Below are 17,196 nucleotides of genomic sequence, written 5' to 3'. Positions count from 1 at the left end.
AACATGTTATGAGAATTACATATATCTTTTTACACCATGTTTTGGATGATAATCTTGACTTCGTTGTGGTGATGGGTATTGTGAAGAGGAAGGAGAAGCCGATGCATTGGGTTCAGAAGTTGTTCCAGCGATACTGCCCATGACTGTACGTCCCCCTAGCGATTCCATCATACCAATCATTGTGGCGCCAAACTGGAAGATACTTTCGCTTTCACCATTGGGTCGTCCAAACGATGGCATCACATCCACCAGATTCCAACGCTCACTTGTAGATTCATCGACCTGATCTTCGACCACTTCATCATCTTGAATGTCATCCTCTTCATCGTTATCCAAAAGACCGTCATAAAAGTACCAATCATCAGCCAATCCCATTTTGCCTGTTGAATCGAAACCTCCATTGTTCAAAAGATCATAAAACACGAGCTCCTTGCTTAATTCACTTGATAATCCACTGCGATACCGAAGTGCTGTCATCCGAAGTACCTGATGGAATTCAAGTGGGAAGTCGTTGATACTGGGTATGCCTTGGTAGATCGTAACATGTGATCGTCTACGTGGAAGATATCGTTAGGGTTATTCTTCTGGGGTTGAATATGTCACTTACATCCCAATGCGAGGTGAGCGACAACACTCCATAAGCGCTTGTAATGCATTGGTGACTTGTGATAATGGGATCTCCACGCCTTGGGTATAGCAAAGATAAGCAATGTTGTAATTGAGCATGGCCATGCCAATAGTGAATCGGCGAAAGTTCTTATCATCTAAGAACAATGGTATCTTGCTATTGTGTCAAGTCAGGAACCTGAGTTATATTATCGATGGCAAATGATATACATACGTGGAATGTCGCTGCTTCTCAGAGTTGTATCTTACGTATGGATGCACTGATTTATAGAATATGGGATTGGGGAGTTTGATGCCCAAATATCGCACTATTAAACCGAGTATATGAATCAAGAGTCCGATAGATGCATTCAACTCTTCCTTTGAATATTCTATCAGATGTGATTAGTACCACCATGTAAATTGTATGAAGAAAAAAAGTACTTTACTTGATACATCAATCGTTCTTGCTGGTAAAGTGACTCCACAAATGTACAAGTCTTCGGAGTGTTGGCTTTTGTCTTTGATAGGGGCAAATGGTAGAGAGGTTGCCATCGCTGTTGGAGATATAGATGGAGCATTGTGTTGACCGCGTTCTGCTTCGACTGAACGATCCTCAACGACACCAGGCTTGAACTCAAAAAGTGAAACAATCTCATGCACCAATACTCGTCGTGCGGATACAGTCATCTTGTGCACACGGTACCACTTTCTCTTGGTTTGCTGGATATCCTTGGCATAATCAGTCATTTCTGTTTCCGAGTGGCTCTTTTCAATCATTGCCATCTTGTTGCGCCGCTGCTGAATCTCTGCACGTAATTGTTGAATACGTAGTCGTGCTATATTCAATACATGAAGGTCAGCCTAATGTACACATACACACGTGCATATGCACTACTTACCTTGACTGCATTCTTCATTGATACGTCTACATTCACTGGTAGCTTCTTTGATAATTGTGATCCTTTTGTTTTTTTCCTGAAGCAAGCCACGTATATGGGATGTTGTTGATACATAGTCGTTGGCTTGGGAAACGAGGTTGGCTCGATCGGTAGTCAATGGTGTCAGTTCAACGACATGATTATGAAGCCTATACCTTAGCTGTGAGTATATGCAATGAGTTGTATTCTGGTCGAAATGACATACTTTTCTTGCAAGCAGTTTTGACAGTAAAGTTTGCGTTGGATGGTCTGGCAATAATGGCATTCCATAGTCGGTCGACGTAGGTAAAAGGTTAACAACAATGCCGATGGGAACTGATGGCTGCTGATTTGCTGATGTATCTCAGCAGACCCAATATCAGGCATTGAGCTTTGCCATACAAACACAAAAACAGCATGTATAGAATCTCAAGCATAATGGTAAACATTGTTTTTGTCTAGAGTGGATTTTCTATAGCGTATCAGTGAGAAGAGAGAAGAGGGGAGATGATGAATTCGATATATACAGAAGAAGCAAATTACATGTCTACTACTACTAGTACTACTACTGAGACTCGGCCACAACGCCAACTTGAGCAGGACGCAACACTCGGCCTTTGAGAGTGTAGCCCATCTTTTGGACGACAAATACAGTGCCAGCCTCCTTGTCAGGAATAGCAGTTTGAAACAAAGCTTGATGTTTGTTGGGATCGAATGCTTGACCCTCAGGATTATCTTGTTCGACACCATGACGTTTGAGAGTCTTTAGCAGCTCAACCTCTGTCATGGAGACACCAGTGTACAAGTTCGATAGTTGGTCAGCAAGCTTAGCGGTATCCTTGGCAATCTCGGAAGCTACAGCGGTCTCCTTGGAGCGCAAATCGGTGGGGACAGATGACAAGGCCATACCCAAAACATCTACTGTATCCAATAAATCCTTTGCGAACTTTTGGATAGCAAATTCATGTGCTGCTGCAATCTCCTTGCGTGTACGTTCTCGAAGATTCTCTTGGTCAGCCAAGCATCGGATATATGCATCCTACTCGCCATTATGAGTCATCTAGATTCGTATCTATGATATTCTACACCTACTTGAAGTTCGGCAATTTTCTTTTCTTTTTCAGCGAGAAGTTTGCTGGTATCCTCAGTTTCTTTTTCTGCGGGTTGCTCATCCTTGTTGGCTGTGTCGGCTTTTTCCGCTTCTTTGTTATCACCATTATTGTTATTCTCGCTCGCATATGTACGGCGCAGAGGATAGCTCATGCCTCTCAAAGACACAGCAGTCGATTGACGGACTGAAGCGACAGCAGCATTACGAAGAGTAGACAGCATGTTTGGGAATGAAAGAGTACAAAAGCGAAAAACACCCTGCAAGGAATCCTCAACGGTGTTCCACCAATGCGTGACCGCACTTCTTTTTTCCTCCAGGCGCCACTCACTCATCCCGAACTAAATTATACCTATCATGGCGCTTGGTCTTTTCACTTTGGCGTAACACCAATTTCCATTTTGCGTTTAAACAATCTTTGACGTTCACCTTGGCTGAATGCTTGCTGCTTTAGTGCATTGTTCGTCATGAATGGACCAGTACATCATGAAAAAAGACTCGGACGGTGATACAATGTTTTATCTTCTGGATCATAAAAAGCGGCAATTACATTACAATAGCTTAGTAATAAACATCTTAATGTGTCAACGGACACCTTCGTTGCAATATTAATCTCTCTGACAAATTTGGCAATAGCAGACAAACTTCATCACAACACTATCATCCCCACCATTGACTTTCGATGGCGGATCGAAATTACTCATCAAATGTTGCAAGTTGTTAAATTCACGCGGTAGCATGGTCCACGCATGATACTATCATACAAAAATCAGCTTCTAGACTAAATAAGGGGATAGGGGAGAGTGTGTGTGCCTCGATACAGTAATTCATCATGACAATGTAGAGGAATGACAACGGAGAAGAACCAATTTATGTATCAGATCCGGTCGAATGGGTAATTCTATCAAAACCGGGTCATTATTCATGGACGAAACTCACTCACACGCATACCTTGTTTCCATTACCTTCAGCCATGAAATCAAGCAAAGGAGATAATCACGTCCTGTGGAAGGTTTCGTGTCTGTATTCCTCAGGTCGTCAAAAAGTAGATGTACCAGCGCCTCACTGGCTGTCAATCGTCTTTGTGGATCATATGTAATACAAGTAAAATTTTGCTAAATTTTCATTGTGATGAGATAGATATGGCGAGGAAGGGTACTGCTGCTATTGCTGTGGGTGGGTGTGATGGTCATATTACAGTTTATGAAATACAGTGTCATGATCCTCAACTTCGATCGCACCATTAACTTCAGATTCAAGTTGCTCAGTAATATTGGCCTGCTCAAGAACTGAGGACTGCATGTTAATATGATATTAGCATACATATTTTGAGGGCATATCCAAGGTGCTTACATGAAGAGTTGCAATTAATTCGAACACTTTGATCATTTGGTGTCGCTTGACCCAACTGGCCGGAATTGTGGCGGTGCGCAGCTGCACGAATTTGGGGATACATGGTATGTATTAATGTCACTTGTACGCCTGCCTGAGCACATTTCTATCAAAGCACAAAGCGACCTATCATTGTTGTCAGTAAAATCACATTTTAAGCAGAACACGGAAAACAGAAATCAAAACATATCATACGCTACCTTAAGGCACACACTTCTGAAAGAGTGCTATTGTCAAATTCCTTCAATAATTCCAAAGAAATGCGCTGCAGTGACCGCCTGAGAGTGTACAATGCATGTGAGCAAGTATGAAACACATAAAGTAAAACTACTTACGACAGGCAGCATCCATTTCACTAAAGACTCGTAGATCGTTTCCAGGGATGTTCATCTTCATTTGGTTCATCGTCATTAAAGTTGAACGGTAAAGATGCCTTGTCAAGACCATTTGATTCTACCCTCTCCTCCGTTATTTCTAGATCAATACTAGGATGTGTTATAGTACCCACCACTTTCAATAAATAACGGTCTTACGTCTTCTACCATTACGTTGCCTTGGGAACAAAGTTAGAGCAGGGTGCAAGATGGATGTGGAAGCATATTAATCTTCATTGACGGTCCTTCTGAACCAGGGAGAGTATAACTTTAAATAAGGATTCAAGGATTAACAACTGCTCAGAAGTGTTGTTCTGCAGCACATTACCCATCCGATCGAGAGATTGTTGATGTTTCCTTGCATGTACTTATGTCACCAACAAAGGAGTCCCTGGTTGCCATCAGACAGGGGCTGCATTTTGCCTACAATGTATAAGGGATCCTTATTATCAATACATAAACGATGAGGATCACTGTATAAATGATGGTTTAACCTACAACAAAGGGTGAACCTAAGGAACACAGCAGCCAAATGTCATAAGGCACCAATAAGCACATCGAGTGGTAAAGCAATGAAGCGAGCTACATAATAGATGGAAACAAAAAGGAAGATGAATACACGAATACCCTCATTTTGGAAATCACATAAAGACTATCTTTAAGACTTACCAACGGTCATTGATGATGGCATGCATACAAGTAGAAAGAAAGGGCGTATGATAATGTTGGTGACAACAGCCTTGTTTTATATGTGAATGGGCGTGGGAATTGTTGTCAGGATTGGTCGAACTGATAAATCCACCTGCAGCTTAAATCACGGCTTTTCGTAGGTGACATTACTTATGTCCATAAACCGCTCCAACGCCAACCTGGAAAATCATGTAACGTAAAGGTAGTCAAAGTCCCGACGGCGTGATTGGATAGGTGGCATCCTCCGCGTTGTGACTCTTGTCCCCAAAAGATTTTTCTGTGCTCTCCAAGCCCAAACCAGTGCTTGCCCTCTTATTATTTTGACGTAGCCAACATGAGGTAAGCTTTGGGCCACATGGGTGGATTACACTGGGGAGAAGAATAAGGAAGCTTCTACAAAGAGAGGAGATCTTGCATATTTAGAGTTGGTCGTACTAATCTTGGGCTTTGATAGCAACGAACCTTTGCAAGAAGTCACTGATCACGAAATCGAGGTAAGAGCGTATACAAGCCTACTAGCTTCCAAGTACTTACTATTATTGTAATTGTTATAGTCCAACTGGGAGGAGGTTGTTGACAACTTTGACAACATGAACCTCAAGACCGAGCTCCTTCGTGGTGTATATGCTTACGGGTAAGTCATAGTAAGCCTTGTATGTGGGTATTATCTCATCGTTGTTATGAATAGTTTCGAGCGTCCCTCTGCCATTCAACAACGTGCCATTATGCCTGTTATCAAGGGTCACGATGTGATTGCTCAAGCCCAGTCCGGTACCGGTAAAACTGCTACCTTCTCTATCTCTATCTTGCAATCGATCGACACTTCCAAGAAGGAAACTCAGGCCTTGATCTTGGCTCCTACTCGTGAATTGGCCCTTCAGATCCAAAAGGTTGTGCTTGCTCTTGGTGACTTTATGGGTGTTGAATGCCATGCCTGCATTGGTGGTACCAACGTTCGTGAAGATATTGCAAAGCTCCAAGCTGGTTGTCACATTGTCGTTGGTACACCTGGTCGTGTGTTCGATATGATCCACAATCGTCGCGCATTCAACCCTGAAGCGATCAAGATGTTCGTCCTTGACGAAGCTGATGAAATGTTGTCTCGTGGTTTCAAGGATCAAATCTATGATGTCTTCCAACTCTTGCCTGGTAGCACCCAAGTTGTTCTCTTGTCAGCCACCATGCCATCCGATGTGCTTGAAGTCACTACCAAATTCATGCGTGAGCCTGTACGCATTCTTGTCAAGCGTGATGAATTGACCCTTGAAGGTATCAAGCAGTTCTATATTGCTGTCGACAAGGAAGAATGGAAGCTCGATACCCTCTGCGATTTGTATGAGACCGTCACCATCACCCAAGCTGTTATTTTCTGTAACACCCGTAGAAAGGTCGACTGGCTTACTGACAAGCTTCATGCCCGTGAGTTCACTGTTTCTGCCATGCATGGTGATATGGACCAAGAGCAACGTGATGTTATCATGAAGGAATTCCGTTCTGGTTCTTCCCGTGTCCTCATTACTACTGATTTGTTGGCTCGTGGTATCGATGTTCAGCAAGTCTCCTTGGTTATCAAGTAAGTTTGCTTTACATATATACTCATGTGTAGAGATACTAATTTTTTTCATAGCTATGATCTTCCCTCCAACCGTGAGAACTACATTCACAGAATCGGTCGTGGTGGTCGTTTCGGTCGTAAGGGTGTCTCCATCAACTTCGTTACCAACGAGGATGTCCGCATGATGAGAGTGAGTATAATATTAGAAAGATGTGGTCGCGTGGTTTATTTACTCAAATTCTTTCTATTCTAGGATATTGAACAATTCTACAACACCCAGATTGAGGAAATGCCCATGAACGTTGCCGACCTTATCTAGATTGCCTTGCATAATTTCATCCCAAACCTGCGTTACCACTCTTGGTGTTCGCATTTGTTGTAAAAGTTTTTTATAGTAAAAGGAAAAATAGAATGTTGGCTAGTCCGCTTCGATCAATATTGATTCTACATAACAATGAAGGAAACTGGATTTGAGAGAGGTTGGGGGATCAATGCTACTATTGCTGTTGAGACTCTGATTTTGTAGCGTCCGAATTCGATGGTTGACCAGGCTGGGCTGAAGAACCGGGTGCAGATTGGCCAGGTGCATTTTGCCTAGACTGCATTTGTTGAGCATAAGGATGTTGCTGTGCAGCAAATTGTTGAAGCTGAAGCTGGTACTGTTGCATTTGTTCAGGTGTCAACTATTTTGAATTGTATTTGTTAGTAGCTATGTTTCACTTATATTAAATCCTTGTCATTTACTTGAGATAGCTGTGGATAATATGCGGCAGGATCAATTTGCTATATAAAACCAATGTTATGTTAGATTTCTGGTGCTCCATCCTCATCTCGATGGTTACCTGAGCTGATGTATATTGAGGTACATTTGCACTCTGGTAGTATTGATAGGCGTTTTGATCATAAACAGCTGAGCTTGACTATAGCATAGTTTAACATGCATTAGTTCCCCAAACATCTCCCAGCTATACAAGAGATTACCTTTGCAGCTTCCTCACGTGGAACAATATCAATCAAGAAATCGCACATGTCGGTTTTCGAGATAGCGGTTGCAATATCAGAACGTTGCAATGTACGACGCTTATTCTCCTCTGCATGCACCCTATACACATATCAGTCTACCATCATCCTCTCCTTCATATCCTCTTCCATCCTTACCATGCGCGTTTTGTCAGCTCAGTAATGAAGATCTCACATCCTTTGGCAAATAAAATAGGCGCCTAATGACGTACATAACATCAGCATCAACACGATACATGGTGTGTATATTCTTTGCATACCTCAGCACTGATCATCTACATGACAACAAAATCCTTCCTTGTTAGTATAATTCACTTTACTAAGTTAGCCCTTATCCTTACCTTGACGTCCTGATCCGTTTTCATAACTTTCTTAATGCGTGCCAAGGGTAGTGGGTGGTTCTTAAAATCAGATTCGAACGATTCAGCGACATGAAGTTGTTCTTGCCAGAACTTTGCGAGATCAAAGACAGGATGGGCACCAGGAGCTGTGCCTTGGGCAGCAGCAGCAGCAGCAGCAGCAGCAGCCATGGCAGCGGCGGCAGCAGATTGCGCGTGGTGTTGTTGAATCATGTTTGACGATTCGCCAGCAGAACCTGATTGCTGTGGTGCTGCAGTGTATTTATCGTTGGAATTGGGCGGTTGTGGTGGTTGCTGTTGATGTGACATGGCGATCAAACACGCTTTTAAAAAGAAGTGGAAGAGAGAGTGTGTGTGAGAGAGCGTGGCATCTTGAAGTCTGTGTTCGCAAACCCCGATTCATCACACTTAACGCGGGCGCGACTGGGGTTGTAACCATGATACATGCGATTTTGCATTAATAGCAGCTATGTCTTGGACTACATCATTGTAGGCAAATGCGTATATTGATCGAACTGATAAAGTGATCAAGCGTCAAGGAGTCCTGAGCGATGGAAAATCACAGCAGATAAACCCACCTGCCACTTGAAAAGGTGATTTTTTTGTAGGTGACATGAGTATGTCCGAAGGCGGAAGGTTGATTGGCTGGTAACTCATTCACGTGATCCGTGGCCTTGGCATCCCTAAAAGAGTAGATTGAAAACGATTGACTATCGAATAATCATTGATGGTAGGATTGCCTCTTCCATTGTTATACCCGAATTCTTTTTGCTATGTTATCTGCTCGTCAAACTTTTACAAGACACTCGATATTTTAGCTAATGTCATTCGAATGGAGGTGAGGGAACTGAGTTTTTTCTTTCCATTACAACTACACCACTAGTAGTAGCTGCTCATCTTTCAGACTCTTTCTTCCTTTCAGGCATTCAATAAGAGACCGAGTAGTGAACAATATGGTTTACTGTGGTGTTCATGATAGCTATCATCCTGACAAGAGTTCAAAAGGCAGCGAAGAAAGATGAACGTGCAACTTTTACACGAGGATCCTAGCAGTAAAATGACAAAGAGCAGCATATTACAATCTTTTACATCCGACAAAGAAACGCTTGAAAAAGAATCCTTTCTGTTGTGCTGAGAAAACCGTAGTAACAGTATTTACAAAGAAAAGTACTTAGTGACGCGTACGAAAGGGAAATGATTTTCTTCTCTGTTCAACTAAATGGCACGAGGAATTGGCACGCAGAGAAATATCGCACTTTGATGTTTAGTCCGGTTACCCTTCGTCCACTATTTTCTCCCTCTCTCGCCGAACCACCACCACAACACCGTTTCCATGTCAACAGAAAGCTTTGCATTTGATTCAGAACCACCTTCACGAAAAGCAAGTGACTATTCACCCGAGCAACAACGGACAAGGTGGCATGTAAGCGATTAGACTCCCAATGACAACAAAGCAACAGAAACAAACGAATCTGAAACCACTTTTTCCCCCACCAGTTCTGGTCAGGATCACGCTATTCGCTTATACTCGTCCTTGCAACTTTATTTGAAGCAGCAGTGGTGATTGCTCTCGAGTCTGTAGTCTTTGCTAAATTCGTACAGAATCAGTAAGTGTGTGCGTGCGCACTAAACGACCGTAGTAGTCATATTGATTATGTGCATGTGATAGTGCAAACAAAGCTCTCGGTCAAGGGATACCAGTCTATTTGATCATCTTTATTATATGTCAAGTTTATCAAGTAGGGATAGCATGGGATGCAGTAAGTAAATGACAAGATTTCAGGGGTCATGATAAAACTAACGTAGGCGGGACGGGATGAAATTAGGTACGCATGCAAAACACCATTCAAATCATTGCATTTATCCTTTTGAACCTTTGCTGTCTGCTGTATGGTGGTTTTCAATTCCAACAGATATCGGAGGCACTTAATGATCTTGCAGATCATCCTGGTATTGGCCATGATATTCCGGATTCGGATGTCCTTGATTATTTGCGGACATTGATAACCAAACTCCTCATTGCGAATGTGGTCGTTATTGGAATATGCGAGCTTATTTACCTTTACCTCGGTGCTCGACTGTACCAGGAATTCGGGCAAGTATTACATGGATTGAGGACTCAATGTGTGTATGCTAATTTAGATCCATCATAGCTGGCGTATTTATAAAAAGATTGGAGCCGATCCCGAAATAAGAAGTAAGCTCATTGACAAAGGGCAAGAGAAGATAAACTCACCCATATTTACATACAGACATGTATCGATGGTATCAGATCCTGCTCACTATCCTCAAGATTGACATGTTCTTCTTCTTGGGATACTCAATTCAGTACCTTGTTCTGGTTCTCAAAAACAACGATTATGAATTTCCGCTGACGATTGTGGCTTTACCACTGACATGTCTTTTCCTATTCCTGGCTGTATACGCAGTAAGTAATTTTCATCACGACCAGCCCTGTCCTTTTACCTGACATACTTGCCATAGGTGCGCCATGAGTCAAAATGGATGGTATCAATCTTCTTTGTGGGTCTCGCAGCTGGCTGTGCCTACTTTATTTTCAAGATCTACCGCATTTTTGATCCTGATCAACCTGCCGACAAGTACAAGAACATCAAGAACTTTTTGACCTTCTTTGGTAAGTTCAATGAATTTTGGTTTGCTTGAATGACGGCTTTTCTTACGGGGTATTTCATTAGCAAGCGTATCCTTAGCTTTGATCGTATTAACCATCATCAATGGTGCAATCTGTTGGTCCAACTTCAATAAGGGTCTGAAATCCCACTTATTACGCGATAAAGGCGAAGCAGCTTTTGCTGAGCACCAAGGCGATCGAACACTTTCCCTTGATTGATTTCACGACCATGTCCTCCGTCTCTTTGTTGTTAAATCTAGTACTGTTATATAATTCATACTTTTTCTTTACATTGTTTGGCTTGATGTCCATTTCTTGTTCAATAGTTTATTACTCCGTTTTTCTTAATGCTAATGTCCATTGTTGCTTATTGATGGGCTAATCACTGTGCATGTATTATGTTGCCCACGTGCTGTATAGCTTTGGTTATGTTACCTACTATAGGCAAAAAGAATCTTGTCTTAAAGCGTCAGTGGTAGAACAGAGGGGAAAAGAATTACCTACTTTTTTTTGAATTCAGCTAAAAGCATGCTCTTTTATGAATAAAATCCATGCAAGCTAGCACCTATACTTCTTTCTTATTGAATCATGGCCTTATCTTCATGAGCTGGGATGTCTTTATCTATGTCGGGTAATGGCATATAGCAACGCTTGACGTGGTATGACCGTGCTAACTGCGATCCCTTATCCATGAGCAAATGCATCTGAAGAAGCCTTGCAGATCGTGCATCATAGCGAGCTTTTCGCTTGATATGCAGAGATGAAAAAGTGTCCTTCAGTATACGCCGTCATTCCAATCAGCTGTATTATGGCACTCTCTCCTGTCACATATGCATCGTTTCATGTGTCATTATATGTCCGTGCGTCATTTTATGATGCATGATTCTGCCAAAAGGGTATATCAAGTGGAGTTCATGTTACACCAGCGTCAAAAGATATGACATACTTGCCATCTAAAAGAGATTGCTATCAAGTGTGCTTTTGTTATTGAAGATTGGCTAACCTATGTATACCCTGTATCAACGTGAAATGTACAAGTTCGCTCCATATCCATCCGCTGATATGCAAGGCTATCCCTGTATATCGCTTCTGAGTATCACAGTGATGGACAATTACTGCAGTCTGGCATACGGCCGGCCCTGTTATCATTTGCCAGCATTATGTGTAATAATGCTGGTACACGGTGCTGAGCAATTGGCATTCTGGTTTAAATGACTTGGCGTTTACGGCGTGGATTGGATGCTATATACTTCAACAATATTGTCCTCTCTCCAAGACGTTATCAGAATATGAGCGGATATTGCCGTCTGCGAAGACTTCCATTAAGGTTTGGCTACAACAGATTGCAAATCATCATTGCATGGTGTATGCAGTTTTTATCTCCGCTTTTTGTTGCATACTACCTTTCACTGATGGATGCCGATTGCTATCCTGCAGACTGCTCGTGATGATATGCTGTAAGCACGATGTTGATGATTGTAGCATAGAGAGGTATAATGCGGTGGTGATGTTCTATTATTGCACCTCACTTTCTCAAATCAGTTTTTACCATCAACAAAGAGTAACTCTATTGACAAGTTGGGTGTCACGGGCCCAGTAAACAAAATGAAATACAAACAGCCGTTTTTCTTTGCTGTTGTCTCGACTCCTTTCCTACTTTCATGCTGTTCTTAAACGCACGATAAACGTTCGAGTAGAAACTTTGGGGAGAAGAGGAGGGTCAGTAGTCACCTTGTATCCCTTGGGACAAACAAGGTCGCATGCACACAACACGATCGACTAACATTACTCGTACTACCATCACCAACTTCCCAGCGTTTACTACCTACTCATTCACCTAAATGTACATAGCCAGGTCAGAGGAATGGTTATGCTTATCATAAGCTATGCTAGACATGGATGGTGAAAGGGCCATGTGCGATTCGAGAATACTGTGTTGCTTGAGAAAAAAAATCAGAAAGCGGAATGTCCAAGTTCGTTCTCATATTTGTTGTTGCACAGTTTGCGTACCTCATCACCGGAACCCGGAACATCCATGTTCTCCGTGCATCCGCTCTGAGAAGAAAACGATTGCAACACAGCGTGCACATACCACACATCCACACATTGCTGTACGATAGAGGGTATAGAATGACAGCCATTGCATGCCGATAAAACAAAAAAAGAGGTTGCAAGATGGCTAATCATACTACGCAAGGTTACATGTTTTGCTTGATCTGCTGTCGGTGTTTCAACCTTTTACGATGGAAAGGATGAGAGACAACGAGCTCGAGGTTTATTCGGGGAGACCACATGTCCACTGCTGTGTCCGTGTTGGTTTAGTAGCGCGCATTTTCTTTGGTGGATTAGTCGTCCATTGTGTATGCAAATAACTAAAAAGATTTTATTGTCCTGAGGATCGTTTACTTTCTTTCTTTTACTTTATTCACACACACACACACACGCACACACGCAAACGTTAACTTATTTTTCCACTACTTTTTGATTTCTTGTTCATATCTATTACGACTCAACGCAAAGGTCGATATCAAAACACATTCTGTATATATCTGTTAGAGGACTATGATGACGACCACGCTCAAGACGAGCACGGCCCCACATATTCATACAGCAAATGGGCAATGCAACTCAACCAGCTGTAACTCACCACACCGCCTTTGGCGTACATTGCAAACCATCATCCAGACCGATGCCAAGGACGAGTTTTTACGGCTCTGCAAACGGACACCCACAGATATTCTTGTGCGCGTTTTGCTGACATCTCGTATTGCCAATGATCCAGCATTGTATTCACCCTCGCAAAAGTCGCGTGTTGTGCAATTCCCCCGCCAAGTACGTCCGGAGGCCGTGCGCAAGTTTGGCAAGTCAGCCACAGACTTGAATGCAGTGCAACTTGCTTTGATCGATGCCGATAAGAACAACAACAATAATGGCCAAATGGCTATGATGATTCTCAGCTTTCTGCGTGAGCATGCCACAAGTATGGAGTGCCATCAATTTGTCAATCATATCTGGGGCCAAGGCAACACCACACTACATCTGGCGTGTTTCTGGAACTTGCCCCGACTGGTGCGACTTTTGCTCGATATGGACAACAGTGGTGCAGCCATGCTCAATCGGAAGAATGCTAGGTCGATAAGCCCTCAAGATTGTTGTTCTTCGCCATCTGTCTTAGCACTCTTAACCCCTACTAATAAGCGTTCAACAAGAGCATCTGTGCCTACAGTGACAACAGCACCCATAAACACGGCAAAAGCTGCTACTTCTACTCTTCCTTCGCCTCCGCCTACGCCTACTGGTACCACTGGTCGACCTTCCATGTTGTTGAAAAAGGCAACGGAGAAAAGAGGCTTCTTGGCATATGGAGCAACCCCATCGCCAACAGTGGTAGCCGCTGTGCAAACTGAGTACTTTCAGCAGCAACAAAAAACAGTGACACCACCACCCAACCCCACATCTGCAACCACAGAGTCAAAGTTTGTTCCCATGACATTTTCGAGCTCCACATCGTCATCATCATTCTCTTCGTTGTCGTCTACAGAAGGAAAAGACGATCATTGTTGGACACCACCTCCTTCTCCCATTGCTGGTCATCCTTGGTCACCAGCACCATCCCCTGTGTCGACACCTATTGATGAAGTACATTTACCAGAAATTCGCCCATCTTGTTTTCCTGCCAACCCCATCAAGCAACCCGTGATAAAGCAAGTCCGCTTTGACCCACATGTAACACTGATTGATGCATGTATCCGTGGGGATCTTCAAGAGCTTAAGCACTATTGTGATAGTCAAGATCGAATCGCTGGCGTTGGTGGAATCCGAAATCGCTCGCTGTTGCAGGTTGCATTAATGCGAGGCCATGAACATTTGGTCCACTACCTCGCCGACCATGTGGATGTGAATCATCAAGATAGTGACGGTAAAACACTCGCTGTGTTCAGTTATGAACCTTATTAACAATGAACATCATGTACCATGTAGGGTGGACAGCACTTCATTATGCTGCAGCGCTTGGCCTCTGGCGTTCCTTTGAATTTTTAGCCAGCCTTCCTGACATAAATGTCAATGTGAGAGCACACGATGGCCTGATGATCCATGAATGTGTGGATACCCAATACGCCCAGAGAAAATGCCGATGTAAGTAATTATGATAGTGACATAGCTGTTGTAATGAATTAACCTCTCTTTTTCTCAGCCATTATTGAACGTTGTCGTCGACCCTTTGCTCAAAAAACCTAACTTGTATTTTCCAATTTCTATTTGCCATCTTTTTTGTTTTGTACATAACCTGTTGCCTTGTCAATTCCCCTCTTTTTTTTATTGCAGCCACATACACATATACACGCATACACACGTACCTATCTACATATTCCCTTTCACTCTTTGTTCGTACCTGAAACTTCCGTATTGTATTGTATGAATCCCTTGCCTTTTCGTCATTTCCCAAGCGTGTTACCCTCTTTTTAAATAGCTCTTGTCCCCACCCCGTTCCACGTGTATACCATTCTTTTATCCACTCTCCTTGTTATTTATCATTTTGTATCTTTTGTGATTTATGCAGCCCTTGTGCTACCATCTATGTCCCTGCCTGTCCTTTGTTCCCCCCTTCTCTATCTCTATGGTCCTGTAGATAGTAGTTTATATGCAAAAAGTAAAGAAAAAAAAAGTTGTTTTACAGTTCCAATCCACCATGAATATCTAGTTACAAGTGATTCCTAAGAATCATGTTACTTTTATTATTAGATTTTACCAAGTCAAGTCCTTTTTGGTTGGAGAATCATCGTTTAGGATATGGGTGGGTACTCGGGGTGGTGGTGTATTGACCATTGCTGGATCACGTGGCTTGATCACTTGCGGGATGGAAGTATCTCGTTGGATCTCTGAAAAGTGTTGAACGGTTTTGCGAGCTGGCGCTGCTTGATCAGCTGTCACGGACGCCTGCATCCGTCGCTATGAAAATAGCTGTTAACGAAAAGCCAATCATGATAATACGATCGACTTACTACACGTGTGCCTTTACCAATGCCCAATTGTGGCAAACCACGATTCAGACCTTCCAACAAGACGCATGCTTTGCATATATCATTCGAAGACATGTAACCACAACGCTGGCAAGTCTTTTGTGTAGGCATTTTGACATCAGACTTGATTTGGAAGGCTTCTCCTGAATGGATAATATCTAAAAAAAATCCAAGTCAGCTTACATGTGTACATTGTTGATCAATGTTATTCATACCAATGATAGCACTTGGTCGAATTGATTCGAGATCTTTCAAGAACGTTCTTGCATGTCCACGATAAGCATCTGGCGAATAGATACACTCGGTTGAAAAATAGTCGAGCTTCTTGAAATAAGCGTACATGACAATCTCCTTTTCATAAGTGTACTTGAAGGGTTTGGATCTTCGAATATTGCTCTCCCCTTGAGTCACAATCTCAGTACATCGTCCTAGCCGAGCAATATCGCCTCTGAAAACTTGGCAAGCATAAGCATATGATATCACATATAATGTATGTCGTATGTCTACTTACTATTCATCAGAATGGTCTCTGCAATATCATCAGCATTATGACCGGTGACAATATGATCTACACCCAACATGACTGATCCACGATCCAAGGCTTGACGTCGAAATACACCACAAAATGTACAATTGTTCTTGCGTCCAACTTCTTTGACGATCTCATCCATGCTCCAACCATATAGATCCGAATACGACACAATCTTAAGTGGTAGATCGTACTGTTGCTGGTTACGTTTGACGGTCTCGAGTGAGTCGTCCCGATATCCGGTAATGCCTTCGTCAACTGACAGCAAGAAAAGTTCCACCCCATAATCATATCGTTCGTTCAAAACCTTGAGCACATGAGCAAGCACAGTCGAATCTACAAAGCGTTAGTTCCAACAACGTGCTAGGTGTCGATCTTGGTTTCTCACCTTTGCCACCACTGGCACCGATCGCCACTCGTTCGCCACGTTGAAAAAGATTGGCATCGACGATCGTGTTATGAATCTCGGTCTCAAAGACATAAAAGAAGCATTCCTGACAAATCTGCTGGCCAGTTTTTGGGCGCTTGATCATGGCCCTATTCTTGGAACATAGTACACAGAGCTTGACCATATTCTTGCAAGACGCAGCCGGTGAAGGAAGTGGGGAAAAAAAGTGGATTTGTGCGACTGGGTTTTCTTCTATCATGCTGTGTTTCATCCACTCTCGTTTCATTTTTTTTTTGTTGTTGATGTTAGAATAGACATGTCATCTAATCAATAAATGTCCTATCAAGTGTGTATGATGGTTCGGAACGAGAGCATGATGCCGGATGTACAAAGGAAGGATCCACATAAAACAGGAGTAAACGTATACCATGTTACCTTTTCATCCTATCGGTCCGGTAAAGGAGAAGAGCTGAGCAGGAGTGCAAAGGAGATAGATAACTCCCCAATGCATTATTATTCTTGAAACTTATTCAACAGGGTAAAGAACCTGGACCTTGCAGCCATGTCATCAGAGGAGATCGTTTGTATATCCTTCTCTTCTA

General features: G+C 42.7%; 7 protein-coding genes across 7 annotated transcripts; 3 read left to right on the top strand and 4 right to left on the bottom strand.

Moving 5' to 3' along the window:
* Window positions 1–15: 15 nt before the first annotated feature.
* On the bottom strand, window positions 16–1,913 carry O0I10_009640 (uncharacterized protein; the record flags this gene model as incomplete). Its single annotated transcript, XM_058489627.1, has 6 exons — window positions 16–553; window positions 608–784; window positions 842–998; window positions 1,056–1,445; window positions 1,509–1,696; window positions 1,753–1,913. 6 exons carry the CDS (start codon window positions 1,911–1,913, stop codon window positions 16–18), a joined length of 1,611 nt encoding a protein of 536 aa, XP_058339663.1.
* A 178-nt stretch (window positions 1,914–2,091) lies between these two features.
* On the bottom strand, window positions 2,092–2,858 carry O0I10_009639 (uncharacterized protein; the record flags this gene model as incomplete). Its single annotated transcript, XM_058489626.1, has 2 exons — window positions 2,092–2,565; window positions 2,619–2,858. 2 exons carry the CDS (start codon window positions 2,856–2,858, stop codon window positions 2,092–2,094), a joined length of 714 nt encoding a protein of 237 aa, XP_058339662.1.
* A 2,566-nt stretch (window positions 2,859–5,424) lies between these two features.
* On the top strand, window positions 5,425–6,964 carry O0I10_009638 (ATP-dependent RNA helicase eIF4A; the record flags this gene model as incomplete). The annotated part of the gene is made up of 6 exons (XM_058489625.1): window positions 5,425–5,429; window positions 5,545–5,584; window positions 5,645–5,724; window positions 5,779–6,663; window positions 6,718–6,835; window positions 6,899–6,964. 6 exons carry the CDS (start codon window positions 5,425–5,427, stop codon window positions 6,962–6,964), a joined length of 1,194 nt encoding a protein of 397 aa, XP_058339661.1.
* A 178-nt stretch (window positions 6,965–7,142) lies between these two features.
* Window positions 7,143–8,333, bottom strand: O0I10_009637 (uncharacterized protein; the record flags this gene model as incomplete). Its single annotated transcript, XM_058489624.1, has 6 exons — window positions 7,143–7,328; window positions 7,390–7,428; window positions 7,488–7,565; window positions 7,627–7,747; window positions 7,804–7,865; window positions 8,007–8,333. 6 exons carry the CDS (start codon window positions 8,331–8,333, stop codon window positions 7,143–7,145), a joined length of 813 nt encoding a protein of 270 aa, XP_058339660.1.
* Window positions 8,334–9,357: 1,024 nt separating this feature from the next.
* O0I10_009636 (uncharacterized protein) lies at window positions 9,358–10,875 on the top strand (the record flags this gene model as incomplete). Its single annotated transcript, XM_058489623.1, has 8 exons — window positions 9,358–9,447; window positions 9,522–9,631; window positions 9,694–9,784; window positions 9,851–10,119; window positions 10,178–10,221; window positions 10,277–10,452; window positions 10,509–10,659; window positions 10,721–10,875. The coding sequence occupies 8 exons, from the start codon at window positions 9,358–9,360 to the stop codon at window positions 10,873–10,875; spliced, it is 1,086 nt and encodes a 361-aa protein (XP_058339659.1).
* Window positions 10,876–13,221: 2,346 nt separating this feature from the next.
* O0I10_009635 (uncharacterized protein) lies at window positions 13,222–14,895 on the top strand (the record flags this gene model as incomplete). Its single annotated transcript, XM_058489622.1, has 3 exons — window positions 13,222–14,575; window positions 14,638–14,793; window positions 14,852–14,895. 3 exons carry the CDS (start codon window positions 13,222–13,224, stop codon window positions 14,893–14,895), a joined length of 1,554 nt encoding a protein of 517 aa, XP_058339658.1.
* A 507-nt stretch (window positions 14,896–15,402) lies between these two features.
* On the bottom strand, window positions 15,403–16,778 carry O0I10_009634 (cytoplasmic tRNA 2-thiolation protein 1; the record flags this gene model as incomplete). Its single annotated transcript, XM_058489621.1, has 5 exons — window positions 15,403–15,606; window positions 15,660–15,835; window positions 15,893–16,132; window positions 16,189–16,542; window positions 16,595–16,778. The coding sequence occupies 5 exons, from the start codon at window positions 16,776–16,778 to the stop codon at window positions 15,403–15,405; spliced, it is 1,158 nt and encodes a 385-aa protein (XP_058339657.1).
* Between the last annotated feature and the right edge of the window lie 418 nt (window positions 16,779–17,196).

This window comes from Lichtheimia ornata (genome assembly GCF_029851405.1).
Source record: "Lichtheimia ornata isolate CBS 291.66 chromosome Unknown scaffold00057, whole genome shotgun sequence".
In the NCBI taxonomy this organism is placed as follows: domain Eukaryota; kingdom Fungi; phylum Mucoromycota; class Mucoromycetes; order Mucorales; family Lichtheimiaceae; genus Lichtheimia; species Lichtheimia ornata.
This window is presented reverse-complemented; position numbering and strand designations above follow the sequence as displayed.